Source organism: Aquarana catesbeiana, linkage group LG06, assembly GCF_042186555.1.
Source record: "Aquarana catesbeiana isolate 2022-GZ linkage group LG06, ASM4218655v1, whole genome shotgun sequence".
In the NCBI taxonomy this organism is placed as follows: Eukaryota; Metazoa; Chordata; class Amphibia; order Anura; family Ranidae; genus Aquarana; species Aquarana catesbeiana.
In genome coordinates this window covers 74,604,305-74,625,345 of record NC_133329.1, presented here as the reverse complement: position 1 = coordinate 74,625,345, position 21,041 = coordinate 74,604,305, and the positions used below count along the sequence as shown (strand labels likewise).

At 43.0% G+C, this 21,041-nt stretch overlaps 1 protein-coding gene across 2 annotated transcripts in view; it reads left to right on the top strand.

The window, feature by feature from the left end:
* The first annotated feature begins 583 nt into the window (after positions 1-583).
* LOC141148606 (uncharacterized) overlaps positions 584-21,041 on the top strand; it is a 35,254-nt gene continuing 14,796 nt past the window's right edge. The window contains exons 1-2 of one of the 2 annotated variants that reach the window (XM_073636207.1): positions 584-636; positions 16,037-16,384. In XM_073636207.1, the coding sequence (XP_073492308.1) occupies positions 606-636; positions 16,037-16,384 (379 nt within the window). In that variant the 5' untranslated portion in view covers positions 584-605. Of the gene's footprint in view, positions 637-9,638; positions 9,760-16,036; positions 16,385-21,041 lie in introns of those variants that run through there. The other variant, XM_073636208.1, reaches the window with a different exon arrangement.

Below are 21,041 nucleotides of genomic sequence, written 5' to 3'. Positions count from 1 at the left end.
CTAGATGTACAAAGCTGGTAGAGACATACCCAAAAAGACTTGCAGCTGTAATTGCAGCAAAAGGTGGTTCTACAAAGTATTGACTTAGGGGGGCTGAATACAAATGCACACCACACTTTTCAGATATTCATTTGTAAAAAAAATTAAAAAAAACATTTAGCATTTTCCTTTCACTTCACATTTATGTGCCACTTTGTGTTGGTCTATCACATGAAATCCCAAAAAAATACATTTACATTTTTGGTTGTAACATGAAAAAATGTGGAAAATTCCAAGGGGTATGAATACTTTTTCAAGGCACTGTAGGTATGACATGCACAATCATTTGATACAGTATTTATTTTTTAGCTGTCAGTATAAATACACTAATGTACACTGTGAGAATGGCATTGGGTTTTAGCCAAGTGATTTGTGATACGTGACCTGTAATTTTCTAGCTACAGGCGGTGCTTAGCAGGAAGAAATATACAGGGCCATATCATTACAAGGTAATTCTTAAGGACTTTGGCACTTCATTCTCTTATGCAAATTTGTTTCAGAAATTATGTTTTTGATTTTCCTTGGCTTCCTTTACTGCACTTGTCAGTTTTGCTTCGGTCTTGGAAATGTCTGGACACAACATCACTGGATCTACTGGTAAGGAACATACTAATACAAGGGCACATTATTATTTGTCTGTTAGGGCACAGCTGGGTGGAACTCTCCATATTGAAAAAAAGGGGGCGCTCTAACTAATCTCGCAGGAATCACTGCAATACTGGGACCTGCCAATATGAAATTAGAAGCTTTTTTCCTTCTTCTTGACAGAGAAGGGTATAGCAGGTGATCAGCTTTACATAGACTGTCCAGATTATTACAATTGCTATTGACAAAACGTTTAGTACCAAAATTGTCTATAACTAAAAGTGTCTGTATGCATGTAATAGGGACAGAAGAGTGAAAGCTCCTCTAGAACAGAGACAAATGGGAACACTTCACTGAGCTTCAGTATGGATTATCTAAGATTTTCAATCACTGGGCAATTTATTAGGAACTAATCCTAAACCAGTAGGAATATTGGTTTGGGCCTCTTTTTGCTCTTTAAATTCTACATTCTTCAAACATTCTTTTGAGATTCTGGTCCATGTTGACATGGGTTCCATGAATTTTCCATGGTATGGATTTCACATTCCTTTGAGATTCAGGTCCTTGTTAATATGAGTTCCATGGATTCTCTGTGGTACTGATTTCACATTCCACAAATATTCTTTTGAGATTCAGGTCCATGTTGACATGGATTCCATGAATTCTCTGTGGTATGAATTTCACATTCCACAAGCATTCTTTTGAGATTTAGGTCCATGTTGACATGAGTTGCATAGATTTGCAGTGGTATGAATTTCACATTCCTTTGAGATTCAGGTCCACGTTGACATGGGTTTCATGCATTCTGCAGAGTATGAATTTCACATTCCACAAGCATCTCTTTGAGATTCAGGTCCATGTTGATCTGAGTTCCATGGATTTGCCGTGGTATGGATTTTGCATTTCTTTGAAATTCAGGTCCATGTTGACATGGGTTCCATTGGTTCTCCATATTATGGATTTCACATTCCACAAACATTTTTTTGAGATTCAGGTCCATGTTGACATGAGTTCCATGGATTTGCCGTGGTATGAATCTCACATTCCTTTGAGATTCAGGTCCATGTTGACATAGGTTCCATGGATTCTCCAGGGTATGAATTTCACACTCCACAATCATTCTTTTGAGATTCAGGTCCATGTTGACATGGGTACCACGGATTCTCCATGGTATGGATTTCACATTCCACAAACATTATTTTGAGATTCAGGTCCATGTTGACATGAGTTCAGTGGATTTGCTGTGATATGAATCTCACATCCCTTTGAGATTCAGGTCCATGTTGACATAGGTTCCATGGATTCTCCAGGGTATGGATTTCACACTCCACAATCATTCTTTGGAGATTCAAGTCCATGTTGACATGAGTTCCATGGATTCGCTGTGGTATGGATTTTGCATTCCTTTGAGATTCAGATCCATGTTGACACAAATTCTGTTCCCTTAAAGAGGAACTACACTGCATCTGAACACCACAAACCAAAACGCTGTTTAATTAATTTTTAATATTCAGACCATACTCTTCCATCCTTGTCTCCATGCTTTATGTTGCTGAGAAATCACTTTGAAAAACACCGCATAGCATTTCTGGTTGTAGCCATCTTCATTAAGGGCAGATGATTCATGGAGCATTTACTTCCTGGAATCTATTTGCCCTTAGCTCATGGATGCAGACAGAAGGGTGTGATATGTGACCTGTAATTTTATAGCTACAGGCTGTGCTTAGCGGGAAGAAATATACAGTGCTATATAATCTCAAGGTAATTCTTAAGGACTTTGGCACTTCATTCTCTCTCATTCAAATGCCTTTCAGAAATTATGTTTGTGATTTCCTTGTCCTCCTTTATTGCAGTTGTCATTGTTGCTTCGGTCTTGGAAATTTATGCAAACTACATAGTTGCCAACAGTCCCGATTTTCCCGGGACAATCCCGAATTTGGGACCCTCGTCCCGATTTAAGCTTGTCCCGATAATTTTCCCGGGGTTTTGAGTTTGTCCCAAGAAAATCGGGAATGTTTTTGCTAAAAACCGGCAGCGGCTACACAAACATGGCTGCCGCCACCACCACGAGTGTTATTTCCCCTTGTGTTCAGTGCAATCGGCTTCTCTCTTCAGTGTACAAATAGAAAATTCTATTGTACACTGAAGCCTATTGGCTGCAGGGATTGGCGGCCCCTCCCCACTCTCCACCTAACACAAGGATGTAATCATCTGCCGCTGCTGTCGCCGTCGCCGCCGCCCTTCCGCCCCGTGTGTCAGCTGCACAGAGAGATGTGAGGGGGGGTCCGCTGGGAACTCCAGATATAAGCGGGGGCTCCGCTGGGGGGGAATCCTGGTGTGAGGGGGGTCCGCTACGGACTCCTGATGTGAGGGGGGTCCGCTGGGGACTCTTGATTCGAGGGGGGGCTCCGCTGGGGACTCCTGATGTGAGGGGGGTCCGCTGGGGACTCCTGATGTGAGGGGGGTCCGCTGGGGACTCCTGTGTGAGGGGGGTCCGCTGGGGACTCCTGATGTGAGGGGGGATCCGCTGGGGGCTCCTGATGTGAGGGGGGCTCCACTGGGGACTCCTGATGTGAGGGGGGCTCCACTGGGGACTCCTTATGTAAGGGGGGCTCCGCTGGGGACACCTGATGTAAGGGGGGACTCCGCTGGGGACACCTGATGTAAGGAGGGGCTCCGCTGGGGACACCTAATGTAAGGGGGGCTCTGCTGGGGACACCTGATGTAAGGGGGGCTCCGCTGGGGACACCTGATGTAAGGAAGGACTCTGCTGGGGACAGGCTACGTGGCAGGTGACACGCTAAGGGATACCACTGATTCAGCATTATGGTGAGTTGAATGATTTCATTTTATATTACAATGTAATAATAGAAATAATGCACTTCAATCATCCTGACACCATAACAACCATGGTGGCGGGATGATTGAAGTGCTAACACCAGGTATTTGGAGTATCTTTATCTGCTGATTGTTAAACTTTCTAGAATACACATATTTCCATTGTTATGTAGGATCTGGGGCTGCTGTCCCTCCATCCCTCTCCTCCCCTTTCCCTCTCCATCCCTCATTCATCTCAGATTCTAACCACACCCCCTTTGAGCCACGCCCATTTAAGACACACCCACCATTCACGTAAACCACGCCCTTTTTGTCGCTTCGCGCAGCACATTTGTACTTTTCCCTTGTGCCACACCCACAAACGCATGCCTCGCCCCCTAATTATAACAAGACTCCCTCTACAGCCAAAAAAGTGTCCCTAAAAAAATGTTCACAATGTTGGCAACTATGAAACTAAATCACTGGATCTACTGATAAGGAACATACTGGGCTGAACTCTCAATAAAAAGAAAAAAAAAGAGGGAGCTCTAACTAATCTCACAGGAATCGCTGCAATACTGGGACCTGCAAAAGTTCCAAACCTTTCCTCTCTCTACTGTGCTTTTGTTTTTTGTCTATGGCTTCTTTGGTGGAATTTTTTCACTTCCTCTACTGACAATCCCCAAGACAGACAATGGTAACATCAAAACCTTCCCTGTTTAAAATGAAATCATTTGTTTTTGCTGGATTTAACCTCTAAGGAGCAATTCCCATATAAGAGCCCTGTGACAGAAGGGCCATACTTTTAGCATTATCCATGTCTTGGGCAGTAAAGTGGTGGCCTCACTTACATAACTACCCTGTATTCAGTCTAAGGTTTCCAAAAAGGTGTTCTAGATTCTTTATAGAAGTTTTGCTTTTACTGTTTAATATTTCTTGTCACAATCCACTTTCTGGATCTCCTCTGTCTGTGTGGGTCCAGGAACCATGCAGGACCCTACCACTGACTGCGACATCCTGGAGAAGCTATATTTCGGGTGACAGGTATGAGCGGGTGTGCCTGCAGCTGTGTGGGATGCCGGGACATGGCAAGTCCTCCCTTATTAAAACATGTGTGTGCGTGGTCTAAGAGGGAGATCTGAAGAACGTGGCCGGAGCTGGGAAATCCAATCAACACATCACAATGGAGAGAAAAAGTTTTCATCTGTCAGATAAAATTGTCATCACTGATAACCGAGAGGAGTGAACATAATGAGCAAGGAAGAGTTGGTGGAGATCACAGCTCAGTTCTGTAAGTGACTTTGAAAGGTGACTATAGATTGATGAAAAAAACAAACAGAAAAAAACAGTCTGCAAAAGAAGACTCTTAATGTCGGTTCACACAGGGGCAACACGACTTGCAGGCTGACTCACAGAGGCGACCTACACACGACTTCAGCGGCGACTTGCAAAACGACTTCTGTATAGAAGTCAATGCAAGTCACCTGAAGTCGCCCCAAAAGTAGTACAGGATCCTTTTACTAAGTCGGAGCGACTTGCGTCGCTCCTATTAGAACGGTTCCGTAGTACAGAACGGGACGCGACTTGTCAGGCGGCTAAGTCGCCCGACAAGTCGCCCCTGTGTAAACCGGGGCTGAGGAGTGTGTTTATACAAATTTCTCAAATTTTTCCTGTAAAACTTCTAGTACATACTGTGTATTCTGCTAATTCCCAAAAAAAATGCAATGCTACTAGGCTATTTTCAATTCAGGTCAGATGTTCTTCATTCATAAGAATTGAGTGAATCAGAAAAAAAAAATGCATTATGGCCACTAGATAGAGATTAGGAAACAAGTAAATAAGTACTTATTTCCTGAGATCATCAGCTCCATATAGTGGCCATAATGCAGTATTTTCATGGTCCACCCTATTCTTATAAATGAAGAACATCCAACCTGGAGAGACATTAGCCTAATAACATTGCATTTTGCTGGTGTTTGCACAGAATAAACGTACAAGGAGTTCCATAGGACGACCCCATTCACACCTGAGAATTCTTTAGTTTGAAGCTCCAAAATGCTCGACAAGCCAAATCCCATGCATTTAAAGTGGTAGTAAACTCTGTTACACCACTTGTACCTACAGGTAAGCCTATAATAAGGCTTACCTGTAGGTACTGTGAATATCTCCTAAACTTGCACAGTTTAGGAGATATTCAGAGTGCATGCAGTAGATGGGATCATCAGTGCATGGTTTACAGTGCCAGACCTCCAGAGCCTGTGCCAGAAACAGCGACTTCTGCGCGCATCCACGGGAGTTACGTCATCGCGGCTCTGGCGACTCACAGTGCCAGAGCCCAGAAGAAACACCAGGATGTCAGCATTCTCAGCGGTGAGCGCGCGCCGCTGGAAGGGCTTTAATCTAAGGTAAGTCTTTCACAATGTACTAGTATGAGATGCATACTAGCACATTATGCCGTTGTCTTACAGGGTTTTTTTTTTTTTATTATTCTTCAGTGGTTTACAACCGATTCGAGTCTGGGTTCACATTATTGCGAATTGCATGCGGGTTCCCCGCATCCAATTTGCAATAGCAGGAGATTTTGACCGGCTCTCTATGGAGCCAGTTCACATATCTCTGCTGTGGCTCTGGTGCGAATTTGCACAGGGGCCCTGCTCTTCTTTTGGTCCATTTCAGGTCCGAATTCAGCCAAAAATTCAGACTGAAATCAGACCTGACATGATGAACGGGGACGCATTGGACCCCTACTGTGAGCCGCATGCGAAGTTAGTGTGAACCCAGCCTAAAGGGTTAATTCACCTTCACAAAAACACTGCCTATGCAGGTAAAGGGTGCCTGCGGATAAAATCAAACTGTGCAGCTTTGGTCAAAGTTGAGTAATGGCCTTGATATAGGTGTAGGCCATTTATGTACCTCCTGAAGCCTGGCTGAAAAATTCCACAGAGATGGCATTGCTAAGACACACCTAGCTGTTACTGCTCACCCTTACCACCCCTCTTTCTCTGAATCAAACCGACCCACATGTACTTTCTCTTTCATGTCACAGTAGCTCATAGCTCAGTGATGCTTCTATGTAGGGGATACTGAACTGTGCATGGGTGGGGGTTTGATAGCTCGCTCCTGTGATGGCGTATGTGAGCAGTTAGGCCCTTTTCACACAGGGGGAATCCGCTAGGAGTTTGCCTGCTTAGCGGGGACTCTGTCTGCCGATCCCCACTGAGCAAGGGGATAGCAGGTCTGTGTCTGCACTGCTTATGTAGAGTAGACACAGACACAGCCCGCTCTCCTCTACGGGCGGTCAGAGGTAAACGGACTGCCTGTCCGTTTACACCCTACTGCCACCTGATTCATCTGTTTTTAGCAGATTGGATTGGATGTCGGCGGATGTAAACAGACACATATCCGTTTACACCCGCTGCTCCACAGAGGACAATGAAGGGTCCGATCACATCCGCCTGGAAAACTGACAGGCAGACCCGATTGATCCGCTCGTGTGAAAGGGACCTAACAGGTGGGAGTATTTTAGCAATGTCCTAGCAACAAGACAGGACAGGACGATGTCATCTCTGGAAGTTTTTTGGTGATACGTAAGTCGCCTACACTCATAGCAAGGGCATTATCCAACTTTAGTCAAAATGAAAAAGGAATGTGCAAAATGACCAGTGTCAGTTGTTCATGAACGGCAGCAGCAGTGAGCAGAAAAACAGTCTTGGTTCAATATAACAGGCAAGGAAGTGAATAAAACTCCAGTTAATAGTAAAATGACACTTTATTAGAGACAATTGCATCCACCTACATGACAGACCAACTCTGTGCGCCCAAGGAAGACATTCTGTAGCCAGTGGTATGGGACCCAACACTGTCCCACTCATGGCCAATCTGGGGGGGGGGGGGAGAGATACTGCTGGCATTCATCTGGCATTAACAGCTTTGACCACTGCTACACATGTGGACATTTGGGCACATTACTTGTTTCAGTTACTGATTTGGTGACACCATTGTCCTTGCACTAAAATTTCTGTGTGCTATTCCTGATTTATCATGTACAACTGACACTGGTTATTTTGAGCCTTCTTTTTTAGTGTTCATTGTAATTATACCAAGCTGCACTGGTTGTTGTTAGCTGCATTTGCTCAAGAGTCACAGACCTTTAGAAAGAAGGGGTGGGAGCTAGAGATTTTCTTTGTTATCTGACTTTACAATTTGCACAATTTGGTTTTAGCTACGTGTTAACCACATTATAAAAAATTATACATCTTTTATTGCATATTAAAGTTAAAAGCAAGGTGCAAAATACATATAACCATGCATTGAAAAGATAAAAAATGTAAACATTGGTGTATGTTCCACAAAAAGACAAAGTTTTCACAGTAAGTTTGTACTGATATTGGTCTCGATGCGTTTCATGAAACAATTATCAATTCTTCAGGAGATAATAGAACCCAAATATATATGTAGAGAGACAATGTCATTAAAATAGATAAAGATGAAACAAATACATACTCATACAGAAAACTATGTATGAATAAAGCTCACTTCCCAATCCCTATTGTTAAAGTGATGATACTCATACACAAATGGATACACCAACACCTAAGGCCCAATTTTCTGCAGAGTATATAGTGCAGGCCGTATAGTATATATACACTGCTGTTCAGAGTACATAGGGCCTGGGGACCCCCACGCCCTTTTTTTATTTATTTGGGTGTGGGGTTCCCCTAAATATCCTTACCAGAACTGAAGGGCCTTGTATGGATTTTGGGGGTGACATCCACGCCATTTTTTTGGGGTATTTTTGATATTTTTATCTATATTGCTGGGATCCAACAATAAATTACAGCCACAAGCAGTTTTGAGTGAAATTTTTTCCTTTAGAAATGTCATTTTGCTGTGGCACTGTTATAGACATGGGAAAGATGCGCTACTTTACAGGCATACTAAGGCTTCCCCCAAGGCACGATAGTTAAAGGAATATTTCATTTTTATTGTTTTACTTTTAGCATTATTAAAATCACTGCTCCCGAAAAAACGACCATTTTTAAAACTTTTTTTTGCATTGATCCATGTCCCCTGGGGCAGGACCCGGGTCCCCAAACACTTTTTATGGCAATAACTTGCATATAAGCGTTTAAAATTAGCACTTTTGTTTTTTCACGTTCGTGTCCCATAGATTTTAACGGTGTTCGCATGTTCGAACAAATTTTTTGCCTGTTCGCATGTTCTGCGGGGGTTTTTTGGCTCATCCCTACATGTGAGTGCCATCTTTTTTTTTTTTTTTTTTTTTAGATTATTTTTATTATATTTTCAATGTAGGTACAAAACAGAACAGAGCCTATTGGGCATACCCAGGCTCGGTCAACAAATACATAGAAAACAAAACAAGAGAAAGAAAAAAAAAACCATATAGAAACCTTCTATATGTTTCTAACTAAACCATTGTACGCTCAACCACTTTTGCAGGCTATTCAAATCAGTCTACCAATTCCATGTGTGTGAGTGCCATCTTTACATTGGTATTTGCATATTTAGAGATGTTTAGCTCACCTATAAAGGGGCAGCCACATTCTTTTCACATTATTTTCATTTTTTAGGGCGCCATACACTGGTATTGTATTTGTATTATAGTTTCAACACATTGCCCAGACATGATCCACTGTTGTCACTATCAGGAAGAAAGGTCCAGAGCAATGATGGGCAACCGATGCAGAGTACATGCATGTTCACAGGAAGTTAACGAAACTAGACCACTCAGTCTTTTTTTCTACCATCACTTTTCTATGTTTCTAAGTGGCTGAACGAGGCTGGAGGAGATCAGCAGTGCTGAGATAAAAAAAAGTAAAAGAAAAATGTACAAACACAATTTAAAAATGGCAATTGTTTACCATATACTCCCAGAAGTCCTTTCTACTTTGGGGAAGACTAATTGGCAGACATTACTTGTATTAAGCATATTTTTTGGAGCACACACAATCATTTGATACAGTATTTATTTTTCATCTGTCAGTATAAATACATTTATCTCTGATTAATATGTAGACCCTCACACTTCGTACACTGTGAGAATGCCATTGAACTTTATCCAAGTGATTTGTGATATGTGACCTGTAATTTTTTTAGCTACAGCCAGTGCTTAGCAGGAAGAAATATACAGTGTCATATCATTACGAGGTAATTCTCAAAGAATTTGGCACTTTGTCCTCTCTCATGAAAATTCCTTTCAGTAATTATGTGTGTGATTTGCTTTGCTCCCTTTACTGCTGTTGTCAGTGTTGCTTTCGGTTTTGGAAATTACTGCACACTAAATCACTGGATCTACTGGTAAGGAACATACTAATATAAGGGCATGTTATTGTTTGTCTGTTATTGCACAGGTGGGCTTAGCCAGGACCACCATCAGGGGGGTACAGCTGTTACAACTGTAAGGGGCCTGAGCGACCCGCCTGGGCCAGAAGAAGGCAGGACGGGTGAAGGGGATCAGTGCTGTGCAGTACAGAAACGATCTCACAGTTTCTGCAGTTCTGGTGTCATTGACTCAGACATTGAGCTCTTTACTGCCACTTCTAGCTACTATGTTAAGGTGACCAGATTTTTAAAATGAAATCCGGGGACATATTTTTTTTTTACTAGTAATGGCAGCAATCGACAACTCTTTGCCCGTCTCCGCTGCCGCTGCCGCCGCCCGCCTCTCAGCCTGTCAAGTCTAAAGCCCCATACACACTATCAGATTTTCTGCTGATTTTTTCCTTCAGATTTACCAAAACCATATAATATGAGGTCAAACCTTAGGAGTTTCAATTTGTATGCAATCAGGCAGACCTTTGCACTACATGGTTTTGGTAAATCTGAAGACAAAAATCAGCAGAAAATCTGATAGGGTGTTTAGGCCTTTACTATTCGGGCCCCGGCTACTACTGGATGGGGAGCAGAGGAAGATCACTCCACCAGGGAAGGCAAGGAGTTAAGCAGGCAGGCGGCTGGCCGGGACTTGAGCCAAGGCAGAAGAACATGCAAGTGGAGCTGAATGGGCATGCGCCCAAAACTGAAGAAATAGTCCCTCCGCTCTGACCAGCACATGATTATCAGAAAGGGGCACAGATCATGGAAAAAATAAACCCCCATAAGCTAGTAGGGGCGGCAGAGGAGAAGGGGGGTGCAATTCAGATTTTTTTCTTTTTATTCTGCATGGGCTGTCTTTGAAATTGCCCCAGCCCCTGTTCAAATGCAATCCGGGGACAAAACTGGGGACAGACTTGGTCCGGGGACAGTGTCCTCAATCCGGGGACTGTCCCCAGAATCTGGGGATGTCTGGTCACCCTATACTATGTGCATGTGCACCCATCGTGTGACAGTGATCTGCCTGTACTGTGCTTCTCAGCAACATGTCAGCTTTGTGCAAACAAGCTGGGACCAGGTAGGAAGCTACAAGTAGGGGCTGTGAAGGTAAGGGAGGAGGGCTGTACAGGGCGGGGCCAGAGGCTTGTGTGTACAGATTTGTATATGTGGGGCTGCCATATATCCAGGTGTGTGTGTGGGGGGGGGGGTGGCTGACATAAATACAGGTGTGTGGGGGGGGTGGCTGACATATATACAGGTGTGGGGGGGGGCTGACATTTATACAGTTGTGTGTGGGGGGAACGCTGACATATATACAGGTGTGTGTGTGTGGGGGGGCGTTGCCATATATACAGGTGTTTTTTTTGGGGGGGTTCTGCCATATATACAGGTGTGTGTGGGGGGGCTGCCATATATACAGGTGTGTGTGTGTGGGGGGGGGCACTGACATATATACAGGTGTGTGTGTGGGGGGGCTGACATATATACAGGTGTGTGTGGGGGGCTGACAAATATACAGGTGTTTGTGTGTGTGGGGGGGCTGACATATATACAGGTGTGTGTGGGGGGCTGACAAATATACAGGTGTGTGGGGGCGCTGCCATATATACAGGTGTGTGTGTGTGGGGGGGCGCTGCCATATATACAGGTGTGTGAGGGGGCTGCTATATATACAGGTGTGTGTGTGGGGGGGCGCTGACATATATACAGGTGTGTGTGTGGGGGGCTGACATATATACAGGTGTGTGTGGGGGGGCTGACATATATACAGGTGTGTGTGGGGGGGGACGCTGACATATATACAGGTGTGTGTGGGGGGGGCGCTGACATATATACAGGTGAGTGTGTGGGGGGAGCTGACATATATACAGGTGTGTGTGGGGGGGCTGACATATACACAGGTGTGTGTGGGGGGTCTGACAAATATACAGGTGTGTGGGGGGGCTGACATATATACAGGATTGAGGGGGGCTGAGTGCGTACAGGTGAGGTCGCTGGTGTGAGGATTCGGTAGGTGGGCCCCCATAGACAAGCCCTGGGGAGGGTGTGGAGGGCCTAGGCCTAAAGCTATGTAAGGGGCCCAAAAATTTCTGATGGCTGTCCTGGCTTGACTCTCAATAAAAAGAAAAAAAAGAGGGAGCTCTAACTAATCTCACAGGAATCGTGGCAATACTTCTTCTTTTGACAGAGAAGGGTATAGCTGGTCATCAGATTTACCTGGACTGAAAATCGATTTTTTAGGAACTAATCCTAAACCAGTACAAATATTGGTTTGGGCTTCTCTTTGCTCTGTAAATTCTACATTCCACAAACATTCTTTTGAGATTCTGATCCATGTTGACATGGGTTCCATGGATTCTCTGTGGTATGAATTTCACATTCCACAAGTATTCCTTTGAGATTCAGGCCCATGTTGGCATGCGTTCTATAGATTCTCCAAGGTATGGATTTCGCTTTTTACAAACATTCCTTTGAGATTCAGGTTCATGTTGACATGGATTCCATGAATTCTTCACGTATGAATTCCTCATTCCACAAACATTCCTTTGGGATTCCCGTCCACAATTACATGATATTCTTAATATTTGCAGCTGCACATTCATGCTGCAAATCTCCCATTCTACCACATCTCAAAGATGTTCTAGCGGATTCAGAAAGGTTCACTGGACTACCATCTGTGTGCCTCAGTAGAAATCGGGATTCATCAGACCAGACTACATTTCTCTAATATTCAGCTGTCCAGTTTTGATGTTCCTGTGCCCACAGCAGCCTCAGGTTTCAGTTTTTTGGGCTGAGAGGAGTGGAACCCAATGTCTTCTGCTATGGTAGGCCAAGATTTGGTGTTCTGATTTCAGAGATGCTTTTCTGCTCACCTACATTTGTAAACAGCCTTTTTCTGAGTTACCATAGCCTTTCTGTCAGCTTAGACCAGTCTGGCCCTTACCTCTGACCTTTCTCACCAACAAGAGGAAAATATATGTTGCCAGGGCACCATGGATTCTTATCATAGAATCCAGGGATTAATTAAAGCACTCACATCACAGTGTAACTAGTGCTGATACCACATTTTGGAGCTGTGAAGGTTCCCTTAATCAAGCATATGATGATGTTTTCCTACATGACCCCAAACTGTGATGTGATCGCTTTAATAAATACCTGGAATAAATAAGGATCCATGGTGTGCTGGTGGCATATACTTTCCTGTGTCCTCTGTCAATATCAGTTAAAGCAGTAGTAAAGTCCGCTTTGTGATTTTTACCTACATTAAGGTTTACCTGTAGGCAAACTTAATATCTCCTAAACATGCACCGTTTAGGAGATATTTACTCTGGATGCAGCCGGTGACGTGATCAGCGCATGCACTCTAAAGGTCCGGCATACCAAGCCGGACCTTCAGAGCACCGTGCCGTAACTGAGGGCTCCTGCGCTCATGGAACGAAGACTGGGGGAAGATGGAAGTCCTCTCAGCTGTGACTTTGTTTAAAGTTAAAGTGGTTGTGTAGTGTTTTTTGTAACTTTTACCTACAGGTAAGCCTATAATAAGACTTACCTGTAGGTAAAAAAAATATCCCCTTGCTATGAGCCGCTGACTGCAGCGGCGCATGCGCACAGGGGATTCTCGGCTGAAGGCCCGGCAACTGCCGGACCTTTCCAGGTAAGAAATCTCCTGTGCGCATGCGCGGGAGTGATGACATTGCGGCTCCAGCCACTCACAGCGCTGGAACCGCGATACCCAGAAGACACGCCGAGGCAACATGACAGCTCCCTCGGCGTGGACCAGGTAAGATACTGACGCCTCGTTCTAAGGTAAGTATTTCATAATGAGCTAGTATGCGGTGCATACTAGCTCATTATGCCTTTTGCTTTACAGGGGTAAAAAAAAAAAAATGTTTGCGGGTATACAACCGCTTTAATTAATATGCGATGCATACTAGCACATTATGCTATTATTTTGCAGGGGAAAGTTTTTTTTTTATTGCAGCGGTTTACTACCGCTTTAACCAGCTGATTGGTGTTCCAGCACCCTCTTACTCAAGGCTGTTCCCAGGAATAAGTGCAATGGAAGTATAACTAGTGAATTTCCCACCAACAAGAGGTTTCCAACAACTGCCCCTCCTTAAATTTTTTTTTGCACCATTCTGAATAATCTCTAGAGTCTGTTGTGCATAAAAATTCCAGGAGATCAGCAGATATATAAATACTCAAACCAGCCCATCTGGCGGCAAAAATCATAGTAAAAATTGCTAAGAACAATTTTTGTCTTCATTCTGGTATTTGTAGCAAATTGAACGATTGAATGAATAGGCTGATGTACACATATTCCCAACAGATTGCTAAGTAAAGCTGGCCATAGACTTATTGAAATTCAGCTGGTTCAGTAGAAACCGGTCGAATTTCGGTCCATCTATGGGCAGGTTGATTGTAGTGAAGTCGATCTATTGATCAACTTCAGTACAACCAGCCTGTCGGGTTTTTTCATTGCCTGCGGTTATAGCAGCCAGCAAATCATCATTGTATTCTGCCGGTGGGGAAGACTCACAGCGCTTCCTGCTGGCAGAACACAATAGCGCTGCGGGAGGGATAACCCCATCAACAATGACTGTGTTGATGCAATTGCAACCTGTGTTTGAAGGAAAGAAAATTTGCATAATGTATGGCCTGCCTAAATGTATATCAATAGGTTAAAATACTTGTGAGTGTTTTTATGGGAGACCTCCATTAAGGAACATTTGTCATAAAGCCTCCAGTCATTTTTTTTAATTAATGTTAGTTTTGGATAGAGTCAGAAAGAGTTAACCACTTCAGCTCTGGAAGGCTTACCCCCTCCCTGACCAGGCCATTTTTTGAGATACGGCACTGTGTTACTTTAAGTGACAATTGCGCTGTACACAAATAAAATTTATGTCCTTTTTTCCCACAAATAGAGCTTTATGGTATTTGATCACCTCTGTGGTTTTTATTTTTGCGCTATAAACATAAAAAAAAGGCCAACAATTTTTAAAAAAAAGACAATATTTTTTACTTTCTGCTATAAAACACACCCAATAAAATAATAATGTCTTCATCAATTTAGGCCAATATGCATTCTGCTGTGTGTTTTTGGAAAAAAAAATCCCAATGAGCATATATTGCTTGGTTTGCACAAGAGTCTACAAACTATGGGATATTTTTATGGAATTTCTATTTATTTATGTTTTTTACTAGTAACGGCAGCAATCAGCGACTCATAGCAGGACTGTGACATTGCAGCGGACAAATTGGACACTAAGTGAAACTTTTGACGCTTTTTTAGGGACCAGTGACACCAATACAGTGATCAGTGCTAAAAAAAAATACACTGTCACTGTATTAATGACACTGGCTGGGAAGGGGTTAACATCAGGGGCGATCAAAGGGTTAAATGTGTCCCTAGGAGGTGCTTGCTAACTGTGTGGGGGAGGTGCTTGTACTGTGGAAAGACAGAGATCCGTGTTCCTGCTTAGCAGAAATACAGGATCTCTGTCTTCCCATATCACAGAACGGCGATCCGCCTTGTTTACATAGGCAGACCGCCGTTTTGCCTCTGTCGGGAACAATCGGTGGGTCTCGGTGGACATCTGGACCTGCTGATTGGCTCCCACTGTGTCCAATCACAGCCGGAGTGGGTCGCCGGCGGCATGCATACCCGCCGCAGACCTGGAAGCGCAGAATCACGTACCCGTACCTGTACATGATTCTGCCTGTAGGAGCTGCCGCCCCCACAGTACATATACGTGGGGCGGCCGGCAGGCAAGAGGATAAAATATCCTCCCAGGTTTTTATTTATTCCTGTCTATGACCCATCTGGGAAGATTTTCCCTCACTTCCTGTGACATCTGTAAAAGAAATGAGGAGGGGGCGGTTGTTACTTGGACAGCAATAAAGCATTGTCAAAAGTTCCAAATCTTTCCTCTCTTTACCGTGCTTTTGTTTTTTTGTCTATGATTTCTTTGGAGAGATTTTTTATCACAAAATACCCAATAGGGACTATAATAACAATAAAAAAGTTCCCTATTCAAAATGGAATCATTTGTTTTTGCTGAAGTTAAGCTCTATGTAATTTCTATGTAAGAACTCTGTAAGAGAAGTGCCATACTTTTAGCATCATCCATGTCCTGGGCAGTACCGTGGTGGCTTCACTTACATAACTACCCTGGAATCAGTCTAAGGTTTCCACAAAGGTGTTCTAGATTCTCTATAGAACTTTTATTTTGTACTGTTTGATATTTCTTCTCACACTCAGCTTTCGGGATCTCCTCTGTCTGTGTGGGTCCAGGAACCATGATGGACTGTTCTACTGATCGTGAGATCCTGGAGAAGCTCCACACATATATTCCGGGTGACAGTTGTGAGCAGGTGTGCCTACAGCTGTTTGGGATGCCGGGACATGGCAAGTCCTCCCTTATTAACACATGTGTGTGTGTGGTCCAAGACGGAGTTCTGAGGAACGTGGCCGGAGCTGGGAAATCCAATGAACCCATCACAGTGGAGAGAAAAGATTTTCATCTGACGGATAAAATTGTCATTACTGATAACCGAGGAGTGAGCAAAATGAGCAAGGAAGAGTTGGTGGAGATGAACGCTCAGTTCTGTAAGTGACTTTGAAGGGAGACTTTGGCGTAATGAAAAAAAAAAATAAACAAACAAAAAAAAGTCTGCAAAAGAAGACTCTTAGGGGTGTATTTATAAAAAATTCTTAGTCATTCGTTCTGTAAAACTGCTTGTACACATATTCCGTGCTAATTCCAAAAAAATTTAAAGTTACTGGGCTATTTTCTCTTCAAGTTAGATGTTCTTCATTTAGAGCCCTTTCACACTGGGGCGGGCGGCAGCGTCGGCGGTAAAATGCCGCTATTATCAGCGGCGTTTTACCATCGGTATGCGGCCGCTAGCGTTTTACCCCCCGCTAGCGGCCGAGAAAGGGTTAAATACCACCTCTGCAGAGGCACTTTGCCGGCGATATAGCCGCGCCGTCCCATTGATTTCAATGGGCAGGAGCGGTAAAGGAGCGGTATACACTCCGCTCCTTCACCGCTCCGAAGATGCTGCTAGCAGGACTTTTTTTACCGTCCTGCCAGCGCATCACTCCAGTGTGAAAGCCCTCGGGGCTTTCAGAATGGAATGAAAGTAGCGGCACTTTCGGGTCAGTTTGCAGGCGCTATTATTAGCGCAATATCGCCTGCAAACCGCCCCAGTGTGAAAGGGCTCTTATAAGAATGGCATAGATTAGAAAAAAAATTTGATTTTGCTGGTGTTTGCACAGAATGTATAAGGAATTTCAAAGGACTGAGAGCTTATGTTTTTTTTTTTCTTTAATACACCCCTTCTTAGCCCCCATTCATACCTGAGCATATTGTAATTTGAAGCTCAAAGCTCCAAAATGCTTAACACGCCAAATCCCATACTTTTAAAGGGTTAATTCCCCTTTACAAAAAAAACTGCCTATGCAGGTAATGGTTGCCTACAGATAAAAAACAAACTGTGCATCTTCGATCAAAGTTGAATAATGCCCTTGCTATAGGTGTAGGCCATTTATGTACCTCTCAAAGCCTAACTGGAATACTCCCAGAGATAGCATTGCTAAGACACTCCCAGCTGTTGTAAAGAGGAAAAGAACGCCACTACTCCTGACCAGACCTGGTGAATGCATGATAAAGAGCAGCCTCAGCCTGTATGTCTCCACCAAACCACACACCCTGATGCATTTTTGCCCGCCCACCGGGACTTCATAGAGTCCCAGCTTTTACTGCTCATCCTCACCATTACAGGAGTGATCTCTTTCTCTGATTCAAACCCCTTCACATGTGCTTTCTTTCTCATGTCACAGTAGCTCTAAGCTCAGTGATGCTTGCCTTCCACGGAAGAGATAGTGAACTATGCATGGTGGTGGGTTGAGAGCTCGCTCCTGTGGTGGTGGGTGTGTTTTAGCAATGTCCTAGCAACAAGGCAGGCCAGGATAATGCCATCTCTGGGAGTTTTTCGGCCTGGCATCAAGAGATTTGTAATTGGCCCGCACCCATAGCAAGAGCACTATCCAACTTTAGTTGAAATGATAAAGAAGAAGAAACATAGATAAAAGGAGAAACACAATAAAAGGAGAAAAAAACTCTATAAAACCATTTAGAAACCAAATACCGGACTTCCTATTACATCACTTCCTGTCTGCGTCTACCTCTGATCTCGTCCTACATGTTACGTCACAGTCACATGACTTCATCTTTCTGTGACCATCGTCATGTGGCCATTATAACTTGCTCACATTAGAAGAAGCATAGATAGAGAGCTCCAATAGTGTAGTAAGTTTGTAAAACCAGCCAATTTATTATTAAAATTACACTCGCACAGTAAGAGAAGAAAAAGTGCTTTAAAATCATGTAGAAACCTAATATCGGACTTCCTATTACATCACTTCCGGTCCGTGCCTACCTTCACTCATGCCCTACAGGTTACATCACAGTCACAGAAGGATGAAGTCATGTGACTGTGACATAACGCATAGGGCATGAGTGGAGGTAGACATGGACTGGAAGTTACCTAATAGGAAGTCCGGTATTTGGTAGGAAGGAAGAAACTTGCAAAGCTGTAATGTGAATAGATAAGCTTTCTGCTAATCTATCTCTAGGTTCCCTCCCCAACACAAATTTCCAGCTGCTTTTATCTTGTGTGTCGGAGAACTTGTCAGAAGTTATCATGCTGATAACAGAAGATTGGAGCAGGAGAAAGACATGGGGCTTAGGGCTTTGGAGAGAGATAAGTAAATGCTACAGATATATGTGCCCAGGTCAGATTTCATGAATAGCGTTTACATCCATTTTAACTCTAAATACCTTACCTTAACGGAAAAAAATATTGATAAGTGAATAATAATAATAATAATAATAATAAAGAAATAAAAGCTGATGGAAAAGCTAAAAAAGCTGAAAAACCTAGTAACAAATGATGCAACAGATGACACTTTTGAGCTCACCAAAGCTCAAAAACGCTGTATAAAAATGAGCAAAAATGTGCATAAAAATGCTCCAAAATCGTGCATAAAACTGCATGAAAAACACCCAAAAAACACTCAAAGATGATACGCTCAGGTGTGAATGCAGCCTAAAAATATATGTAAACCCTCACTTTGCAAAACAACCTATTGGGTTACAAATGGAAATGAAAGGCAAACATTTGTGTATAGATATAAAAACATTCTACATCTTCTTTTCCCTTTTTTAGAAGTGATCACATAATATCTTCTCAGCTGCACAGCGTTAATTTTGATGTCAATTTACAATTTAGTTTTAGTCACAGTCTTTTGACTAAAACTCCATTTTAGTTTTGGTCGTATTTTAGTCAACTAAAATCTCCAGTACATTTTAGTTGACTAAAATCTTATGGGTTTAGTTAAAATGTAATGCACTATTTAAAGTGGTTGTAAACTCTCTACTTTCACTTTTGCTCTTTATAATCTACAGTGCTAAACCTGCTGATCGCTGTCTGTAAAATTTCACTTACTGGTACAGTGTCTTCATAATCTGTCCTGCAATCTTTATTAACATCACTGGCGCATGCGCAGTCCGTATTTTCTCTAACGGCACGCTATGTGTGCCGTTTCTATAGCCACAGCATGCCGGGTTATTTCCTTATACTGAAAACGGCACATACAGGAAGTCTCGCGATAGTGTGCTCTTCAGCTTCCACGTCACACAGGTGGGGTGAACCAGAGCAGCACACTGACTTCCATGCGAGCAAGCAGCGATCGCGCATGCGCAAGATTTAGACAGGGAAAGAAAGGAAGGGCGGAATTTACGTCCACACAGGAACAAGAAATTAGTAGTAAAGATGGCGTGGCCGATTTCAGGAAGAAGATATATTTTAGAAAAGCAAAAAAAGGTATTTCCAACACTCATTTTAATAACATTTTAATATGGAAGGCATCTATATACATTGTTGCTTGATAATATTTAAAGAAAAAGAAAAAAAAATCCGGGGTTTACGTCCTCTTTAAGCATTTCTCTAGCATTGGCAAACTCATTATATCCTCCTGGAGTAAAAATCGAGCATATTATTTATGCTATTAAGGTTTGAACATGCACTAAAGACACAGATTTAGCCATTGTGATACATAACCTTTTTATAAATACAAACCAAGTTTCATAAAAAAAAACAAATATATTGCTTTTTGACAAACACAAGTGCAACTTTAAAATATATAAAAAAAACAAAAAAAACTGTAAACTCAATTGGCTGTAATGCCATTTGCACATGTTGCCTGAATATATTACCAACATTAAATTTCGAAAAATAAAAAATAAAAGACATTTTCTTGTTTTTTTTCTTTCAGCAGCTTAGTAGATGCCCCCTACTTATTCTTATGTGGTAATGCAATAGTGCAAAACATGTTAAACCACTTGCAGACCGCCTGCCGTCGTTATACGTCAGCTCTTTGAAGAGGAATATCCTTGTTATGGCAGCAGATAGCTGCCATAATCCCGGTATCCTCTTCTTCAGCGGGTGGTCCGCTTTCAGATAAAAGTGGTCTCTGCGGCGGATTTGCCGCAAGATCACTTTTATCGGACTGGGAAAGGGCCCCCCCCCCTCTCACCATGCTCTGGGGGTCTCCGGACCCACCGCTAGAGGAGGAGACTATAGCGTTCTCTCATGTGAACAGCCCAGAGCCAAGTGAGGGAAAGATGGCCCCCACTCAGCTCCATAGCATTGACTGGCGGAAGGGACGTCATTCCGCCCAATGCTCTTAAAGGAGAAATGTTTATTTATTTTTTTATTGCATTTTAGTGTATGAGATCTGAAGGTCTTTTTGACCCCAAATCTCATATTTAAGAGGTCCTGTCATGCTTTTTTTCTATTACAAGGGATGTTTACATTCTTTGTAATAGGAATAAAAGTGACCCACATTTTTTTTTAAAGGACAGTGTCAAAATAAAAAATAAAAAGTAAAATAAATAAGAAAAAAAATAATGTCCCTCTCTTACATTTACGTTCTGTTTCAGTTCATTGGAATTTATTTTCGTCATAGTTTTTGTCAAATGACTTGATTCGCATTTTATTTTCGAAAACAGCTGATGAAAACCCTAATGCCGCATACACACGAGCAGACTTTCCAGCACACTTGGTCCGGCAGGAAAGGGGGTGGGGACGAGCGAGCCCCCCCCTCCTGAACTATACCAGGCCGCATGCCCTCAACATGGGGGGTGGGTGCTTTGCGCCCGTGGGCCCCCCCATCACAAAGCACCTTGTCCCCATGTTGA